General features: G+C 43.4%; 1 protein-coding gene across 1 annotated transcript; it reads left to right on the top strand.

Moving 5' to 3' along the window:
* The first annotated feature begins 3,108 nt into the window (after positions 1-3,108).
* Positions 3,109-7,186, top strand: LOC107382576 (dermatan sulfate epimerase like). Its single transcript, XM_015954781.3, has one exon. It carries the CDS (start codon positions 3,330-3,332, stop codon positions 6,963-6,965), a length of 3,636 nt encoding a protein of 1,211 aa, XP_015810267.3. The 5' UTR covers positions 3,109-3,329; the 3' UTR covers positions 6,966-7,186.
* Positions 7,187-9,057: the final 1,871 nt, after the last annotated feature.

Genomic DNA, 9,057 nt, shown 5'->3' with positions numbered 1-9,057 from the left:
TTACATTTTTAAACTTTCTGATTAAATATAAAGCAATAGTATTTATGTTCACAAATAGGATCAGGGCTGAATTGAATTTAAGGGTGATGTTAGTGATTTTTTTCCCTGTCTTCTCTCCGTTTGCACAGCTTTTACCAGCATGCTTCCTGCAGTGAGCCTGTGCTGTCAAGTTTCGTAAAGGAAAAAGGGTCACCAACAGTACACCCTGAGGGATGCCGTCCTGCACACGGTGGTAAAGAGAAAGCAGCTCATGATTAAAGAGAGAGGCCATTCAACATTTCATTCGGAAGGTGTTTGGGAATCAGCATTTATTTGGTCAAAGCAAACTACTTAATTCATTTGACTTTTTGTTTCCATTTCTCATGTGTGAAACAAAACATTAACTTTACTTTAAAAAATCAGTCTGTTTGATAAATTTTCATGCTTGTTTCAGGACTGGTGATTTGGGGTTATACTTAAATTGCACTCTTCTTGATTTTGGAACACGTTCCTCTTCTATTTTCTTGGTTGAAATGGTGACTGCTCCCTCAACGTAGAAAAAAAAACAACCTTGTACGTCGCTTTGGATAAAAGCGTCTGCGAAATGAATAAACATAAACATAAACATAAATGGGATTTGGCCTTGTGAAAAAGTTCTGTTGTAATTATTCACAACTTTTATAGGAAACCTATAGTTCAAAAATCCAAAATTCACCCAAATTTCCCTCAATTCTTTTAAACATATTTTTATAGTCAAAACTTTACAAATGTATTCAGCAAAAGTCAATGGAAGTCATTCCACTGATGGAACGACTGCGGAACCAACTTTCCATTAATGGGGAAAATCTAAATCAAACATTTTTATTAGGTGGTGCCACAAAATATGCAAATTTAGAACTTATATCCAACAAACTTTTTTGTATTTTTTAAACTTTTTTTTCACTAATTTTAAGCATACGCACAATTTCATTAGAATGTTTTGTATTTTATTGTGTTTTCTAGTTATAAAAAATCTTCACCAACACACTACTAAAGTCGCTGCAACTTCCTGTCATCAACATCAACATGCAATATTGTAGCAGATGTAATTTCTCATAATACGGTCCAACTGGACCAACATCCAGTCTTGTCTGAACCAGCAGATAGCTCATGAGTCCTCTAAATCAGGGGTTCCCAATTGGGGGTCGGGACCCCCGAGGGGTCCCCACAAGATTGCAGCGGGTCCAAACAATTTTGCCTTTGCTAAGGTTGTGTTGTTAACAAGATTTCATTAGAAAAAAATGACATTTATAAAATCCCAATAACATTCCCTACAGTATAATCAGAACTCCATAAATAAGTTATACCTCTGTATAAAGATAGTAAATGATCACATTTCATGTGTGTATGTGTGTAGGACTAGGGGGTCCTGGCTTGTCTTGGACATGAGCAACGGGGTCCTCAAAGAAAATATTTTGGGAACCCCTGCTCTAACTCACCAAACTGAGGCCATTCATTATTCTTTAATAACAGCAATGATGATTATAGCTTTGATAATGTTCAAATTGAACAGAACAAACTTGTCTATGCCACTAGAGTCACCTAAGAGACATACTGCATGATGACACACCCAGATTCCTGCCACCTCACCTGCAGCCAACCCTGATTCCTCTCCCAGCAGGTGCTGGTTTACACCCAGGGGACTTCCTGCACACCAAGCTTGTATAGACTACCAAGACCTGAGGTTTAGAATGGTTCTCTGGTCTCCCACATCTGGAAAGTCACCTGCATGATTGTACTTCAGAGTTCCTGACCTCTGCAAATTTCCAAGGAGAAGTGGGTTGGGCATCTGATTAAGATGACACCTCTGGAGCTTTTCTAGGCACATCCCAATTAAAAAAAAATCTTAGAGGGATTAAATGTCCTCTCTGTCCCGGGAACACCTTGGAAAGAGCTGGGGAGAGGGATGTTTGGGATTGTCTCTTGACTTCAGTGTGGAGAAGTTAAACGCATGGAATAAAATAATAAATTGCAGGAAGCCAATATCGTATGTGGATGAATGGGTTTTAGATTATTAAATTGGGTAAAAAAAATTCTATTCCTAATTCTATGAATTGGAAATATTTGAGTTAATTTATATAATTAAATGTCAGCACAATTGTGTTTACCATTGAAAAAAGCAAATAAATAGATGGAGATCTGCTTCATATGAGTTAAACTTTGATTTAAATGTATGGATGAGAGCCGGACTCGACAAAATACAGTGTTACAAAGTTTTCCTTAATAGAACATGAAATATTCATGGAGTTGAAGAACTTTAGAGGGAATCTGGATGGTTTTAAGCCAGGAGGATGAACCAGCCTGACGCTGCTGAAGTCACGGCTCCCTCTACAGTTCCTACGGTGAAAATTTTTCCACCCGGGGAAGGAAAACAATCAAACAGACGGTGTTGAACAGTCGGGAGGACACAACGGGAGGCGCAAGGGGGGATCACACGCTCTCTCTCTCTCTCTCTCTCTCTCTCTCTCTCTCTCTCTCTCTCTCTCTCTCTCTCTCTCTCTCTCTCTCTCTCTCTCTCTCTCTCTCTCTCTCTCTCTCTCTCTCTCTCTCTCTCTCTCTCTCTCTCTCTCTCTCTCTCTCTCTCTCTCTCTCTCTCTCTCTCTCTCTCTCTCTCTCTCTCTCTCTCTCTCTCTCTCGCGCGCGCGCGCGGCTGAAGCAAGGACGCACATCCATGTGGAGTGGTCCGCGGAGGTTTTCTCCAGTTTCCTGCGGACAGTCTGGAAAATGTTCCATTTCCTGAATATTTGAGGAGTGACGACAACTTTCTGTCTGAAGAGGGGAGGAAAGGGGGATGCAAACAGTTTTGTGTGCAGCCTGGAGCAGCAGCGGCACCGGGCGCGCGACGGAGACGGAGCGATGTTGCCAGCGGAGATGCTGACATTCCTGCCCGCGGATGGTGCAGCTCGGTCGGGCTGCTCGCGGAGCCTATGGACGGCTGTGATTGGACCGGACACGGACTGGGGCTGACTGGTTTTGTTTGAGGGGAAATGTTGAAGGGATCATGAGTTCCTGGCAAGGCTTGGAGGTGCCAGTGTTTAACGAGCAACCTGTTTCCAAAGAGGACAACATGAGGATTTGTCTTTCCAGGATTTCAAAAACAAAACCCTAAGGCACTCTTTTCACCAGAAATAGAAATGTAAACGTTTTCTGCCTTTTTGACACGTATTTAAAGATCTAATTAATGTTTTGCACTATTTTAAACACAATGGATTTAAAACACCAGACTTTTACTCTGAAGTCCCAGCTTCCCCTGATGGAACATTACAGCAACTATTTCAGATAAGATTTTTTTTAAACTACAAAATGTACTGATGCCATGCAACATGGCTTGGATGTGGGTTGTATGCTTTTTACTGCCGCTCTTTGCCCCGGGGACGGCTTTCTCGGGGGTCTTCAACGCCACAGACAGAGACGTTTTCACGGATGACTTGCTCCAGGTCAAGCTCATACAAGACAGAGGAGTGACTGAGCAGTGGAAGCACCGCTCTGCTGATTCCCATCCCAACCTGTATTTTAACCAAGTGGATGTCTTGCACTTGAGGCAAAGGTCCTCCACCACCCACGGTCACATTTTTAAAGTCATCCGGGCAGCTGTTATCACCATGTTGTCCAATGTCCCCTTTTACATGCCTCCTGTGAAACACGAGGAGTTTACAAGCAAGTGGAACGAAATTTATGGGAACAACCTGCCCCCGCTGGCTCTCTACTGCCTGCTGTGCCCCGAGGACTCCGCTGCCCTGCAGTTTCTTATAAAGTTTATGGATAGGATGGCTGACTACCCGGACTGGAAGGTGACCAGTGCGCCGAACGATGAAGTCCCCATGGCACACTCTCTAACTGGGTTTGCCACTGCTTATGACTTTATTTACTCCTTCTTGGATGAGCACAGGAAGGATATTTACCTCAAGAAAATTCATTCAGAGACAGAAGCACTTTATGAGCTTTCAAAGTACAGAGCATGGGGGAAACAGTACCTCCAAAATCATCAAACCACTAATATTTTGGCTGTTCTGACTGGTGCGATAGTTGTGGGTTCACACAATTACCCAGAGTCAATGATATGGAAACAAGTAGCAGTGAACTACATGGAGAAAACGATGTTTCTGCTGAACCATGTGGTCGATGGGTCTTTGGATGAGGGAGTAGCCTACGGAAGCTACACGGCTAAATCCATCATGCAGTATGTCTTTTTAGCCCAGCGCCATTTCAATATCAATAACGTGCAAAACAACTGGCTGCAAGGGCACTTCTGGTTTTATTACGCCACTCTCCTGCCAGGATTTCAGAGAACGATTGGCATTGCAGACTCCAACTATAACTGGTTCTACGGTCCAGAGAGCCAGCTCGTTTTCCTCGACACATTCGTCATGAAGAATGGGACAGGGAATTGGCTGGCTCAACAGATTAGAAAGCACAGGCCAAAGGATGGTCCCATGGGGCAGTCTTCTGCCCAGCGCTGGGCCACATTACACACCGAGTACATCTGGTTCGACTCCCACCTCACGCCACAACCTCCACATGACTTTGGCAAAGCAAGGATGCATATTTTTTCTAACTGGGGGGTGGTTACTTTTGGAGCAGGGCTTCCCAGTGGCCAAAATAATACTTTTGTGTCCTTTAAGTCCGGCAGGCTGGGTGGGCGAGCAGTTTATGACATTGTCCATGACAAGCCTTACTCCTGGGTGGATGGCTGGAACAGCTTTAACCCCGGCCATGAGCATCCAGATCAGAACTCTTTCACATTTGCCCCTAACGGACAAGTGTTTGTGTCTGAAGCACTTTATGGTCCAAAATACAGCTATTTAAACAACGTACTGGTGTTTAGTCCGTCTCCAACTAGCCAGTGTAACAGTCCTTGGGAGGGTCAATTGGGGGAATGCGCCAAGTGGTTGCGTTGGACCGACGAAGGCGTGGGGGATGCCAGAGGTGAAGTGATTGTTGCTTCTTCACATGGGGACACTATGTTTGTGAGTGGAGAAGCCGTGTCAGCGTATTCCCCTGCCATGAAGTTAAAGAGCGTTTTCAGAGCCCTGGTTCTGCTCAACTCACAGACTCTTTTAGTGCTCGACCATGTGGAGAAGCGGGACAATTCGCCCGTGGCGTCTCTCAGTGCCTTTTTTCACAATCTTGACATCGACTTCAAATACGTCCCCTTCAGATTTATGGACAGGTTCAATGGTGCGATGATGGATGTGTGGGATGCTCATTATAAAATGTTTTGGTTTGACAGCCGGGGTCACAGTCCTGATACCAGGATACAGGAAGCCGAGCAGGCGGCAGAGTTTAAAAAGAGGTGGACTCAGTACGTCAATGTCACTTTTCAGATGACAAGCTCAGTCAGCAGGGTGGCTTACGTGTTGCATGGGCCGTATGTTAAGGTGTCTAACTGTAGATTTATAGAGAGCAGCAAAAATGGGGTGAGACTTTCGTTAACCATAAATAACACAGAGAAGATTGTCTCAGTAGTTACAAACTATAAAGACATCGGGGCAAGGTCGGCTTTTATCGGATTTGGTGGTCACTGTAAAATCGAGGATAGATATCAGATCATTAGGTTCGGCCTCGGATCACAACTCATCCCTAAACAAATTACCAGTGATAGTCAGCTGTTTGACATTGGCTTCACAGTTAATGTGGTGGCAGGGGTTGTCCTCTGCGTGGCCATCGGATTTTTGACCATGCAGAGAAAGTTTTATGTGTGCTTCAGCAGGCTGATGCGCTACGCCCTACTCTCTGTGCTCATTCTCTGGATAGTCGAGCTGCTGTTTTTATCCAACAGCTGCGATCAGCTCCTCTGTGGGGTAAAATGGAAAGGCGCTGATGCCAAAAGTGAAATAAACAAACAAATCAGGTTGTATGAGCTGCAACGTCTCCCCCTCCCTACCGTTGTTTTAACATCCCTACCCGGATCGGGGTCAGAAATACTCAAGCACCTTTTCTACAATAACTCGGACTTTGTCTACATAAGGGTTCCGACAGAACACGTGGACATTCCTGAGACAGAGTTTGAGTTTGACTCTCTCGTTGACAGCTGTGAGTGGTCGAGGACAGATGCTGCACGTGGCCGGTTTAAGATTATTCAGGGCTGGCTGCATTCTCTGGTGCACAACACAAAATTGCATTTGCAAAATATTCAGCTTGTAGAGGGCAGCAGGGTCAGACAGCTCCAGAGAGTCAACCCATCTAGAGACAGAAAGAAAAGATCCAGGCGAAAAGAACAACCTGCATCTGAGCTGAAGGGCAAACTGAGGACCAGCCTGGACAGGGACGCTGAGTACATACGGGAGATGAAACGCCATGTTGCAGAGTACCCTAACGCTCGGGTGGTCCTCAACATGCGGAGTGGAAGTTGGACACTAAAGCTTCCTTATATTCAGGAAGTGGTGGGCCCTTCTCTGAGGACGATCTTTTTGGTTCGAGACCCTCGTGCGTGGATTTATCTCATGGTTTATAACAGTAAACCTAGCCTTTACTCACTGAAAAACATCCCACAGCACCTTTCCTTGATGTTCAAGGAGGATTCTGGCTGTCCAGCTGTTGCCTCAGAGTTTAAAATCATCCAGCGGCTGCTGTCCCGTTCCGAGACAAACCCTGTTCTGATTCTGGCTCATCTGTGGCTTGCTCACACAGCGGCAGCTCTCCGGGTCACTGTGAGTCTCCCAGAGGAATCGTACCTCCAGGTGAGGTTTGAGGATGTCGTCAGCTTCCCTCAGGAGACGGCAGAGACCATACACACTTTCCTGGGGGTGCCTGTGTCACCCGCAGCTCTCAATCAGCTTATATTCACCACCTCCACGAACCTGTACAACCTCATGTACGAGGGGGACATCTCACCAGCCACCATCAACGTCTGGAGGCAGAAAATGCCTCGTAAGGATGTCAGACTGATAGAGGACATATGTGGAGGGGTGTTGAAGAGGTTGGGTTATCCCAGGTCTGCCAGTTAACTGATGCTTAGAGAGAGAGCTGTCCAGTTTACTGTAGCTGCCAGTCAGACATTTTTTCTTTTGCACTGATATTCATTTTTTAAAAACAGCTGAGGAACTTCTGTCGGCGTCCACGTGTTTGCTCTCAGTGGGGGGTGTTTACGGACGTCTGCGAGGGAAGAATACTTAATTTTCAAAAGTTGGTGGGAGAGAGCTTACGCTGTTTACCCCCCAGCGGATGCTCGTGTTTACCCATAGCGCTCGTCCGTCGAGTCCGACATGCAGTGGATTATCACTCAACTTCAGGATAAATGTCGTAGATTATTTACTGTTTTAGTTCAAGATTTTCCACTGCGACTTTGTGGTGTCAAAGAAATGTTTGTGCATATTTCATGTTGGTATTTATTCACCGTTTTCCTATTTTGTTTCTCGCCTGGAGATTATTTACCAAAAAAATGTGGTGTAAGATGTTTTAGATCAGTTTTACTATCAAACCTTGTAATTTTTCCCTTTAAATTGTATGAAAAAATGCTGCAAACCAAGGGAGAAATGGGAATTTATTGATAGAAACAAATATGATATGATTGTATTTTTATTACATGAGTAGACAGATTTTATTTTAAAGCTCTAAGATGTCACGATGTGGTTCAGCACTTTTGCAGGGACTCTTTAGACTGATTGTATACAGGAGTCTACATTTTCTGAAGCTACTTTTTACTGTAATGTCCTAAATTAGCTTGGAATGAAACCTCTGAAGATATAAGGTCTAGGAGAATGTGCGTGAGAAGTATTTATGGGTTCCAAAGACACATATCCCAAAGGATGGAGAATGAATATGATTATTCTAATGACTCCCTTTAGCATTTATTGAATCAGAGGGAAGTGCTTAATGGGGATCAAACTAAATAAAAAGGAGAGAAAACTGTCAGCCCTGGCACATTTCTAGTCAATGAAATTTTAAAGCTTTCCCTTCAGCGACTCATATTAATCTGCAAAATGCATAACTGAGGCTGTATTTTATTGTGGTGAAACCTTCTTTCTAAAGAACCAGAGGAAATGCAAACAGCCCAAGTTTCCAGTTCCTGAAGCATTCACCCAGTCAGCTGATGGGTTTTATTCATATTTTTAGTAAAGAGTAAATCGGGCTCTGCAATAAACACTGACTTATGAGTATAGCTTAAAAAAAGAGAAAGAGACCATTTCTGCTCTGTGACGTTAAACAGTTGCTTTGATGTCGTCTCACTTGAAGGGATTTTTCAGTTATTTTTGAAGTGTGTTTTTGTAAAAGTTATAAATAATGACTCTTACCCGTTATGGGTAGCTTCCTGAATTTGGAGAAACAGAGTTTACATTTGACAGGACTAAGCAACCAGCTCATATCAATGCTAAATCACAAACCTTTACGGTAGCATCAATGTTGCGGTTCGTTGTTGCTTAAGCTGAATTATAAGGTTATTAAGAGAAATTTGTATCCGGAGACACCGGTGAATCCAAAAGTCACTGTCAGTGTAAAGGTTTAAAAATATATTACTGCATGAAATGTTGTCGCATTTTGGACATTATAGCAGTTTACAGAAAATAATGAGCGTGCGAGTAGCGTTGACTCAAATAGTACAGATGTGCTTTCCGGAAAAATTCCCATCATTGCTACCATCGTAAAAGAGCCCCAGTCTCCTGAATTTCACATTGATTTACTTTAGCATGATTTTACAGCAACACAAATTTAGCACATACATATTTTTTAAGCATAAATGTTAAAGGTGTGGTTCGCTGAAAAATTATTTTTTATCATTATTTCTGATTATGATCAGTCACTCAGAGTTTTTCATGCAGGCTGAACATGAAAACAGTCTCCTACACCTATCTCCTGCATTAGCTTCTGATAGAAAATAGACGTTGAAACTCTAGGATTAGAAAATCCTGACCGATCTATATCACACTGTCACTTAACATTCATGGAGTCGCCCATCTTGACTCGACGGGGAAGGCTGTTGTTGGTTTAGCGCTCAGGAAACAGCAAAGAAAATCTTGGCTAGTAGAAGCTAACTGTTAGTATTAGCAACTCCACCACACAGCAGAACTCCTCCAGGCTTGTGTTATTTGTGGAGACAAA

The sequence above is a fragment of the Nothobranchius furzeri genome, chromosome 7 (genome assembly GCF_043380555.1).
Source record: "Nothobranchius furzeri strain GRZ-AD chromosome 7, NfurGRZ-RIMD1, whole genome shotgun sequence".
NCBI classification, from domain to species: domain Eukaryota; kingdom Metazoa; phylum Chordata; class Actinopteri; order Cyprinodontiformes; family Nothobranchiidae; genus Nothobranchius; species Nothobranchius furzeri.
The sequence above is the reverse complement of the archived record's forward strand: the minus strand, read 5'-3'. Positions and strand labels throughout refer to the sequence as shown.

Bases quoted from the DNA above. Each gene is read 5' to 3' on its own strand.
- LOC107382576 (XM_015954781.3), top strand. From the start codon at position 3,330: ATGCCATGCAACATGGCTTGGATGTGGGTTGTATGCTTTTTACTGCCG.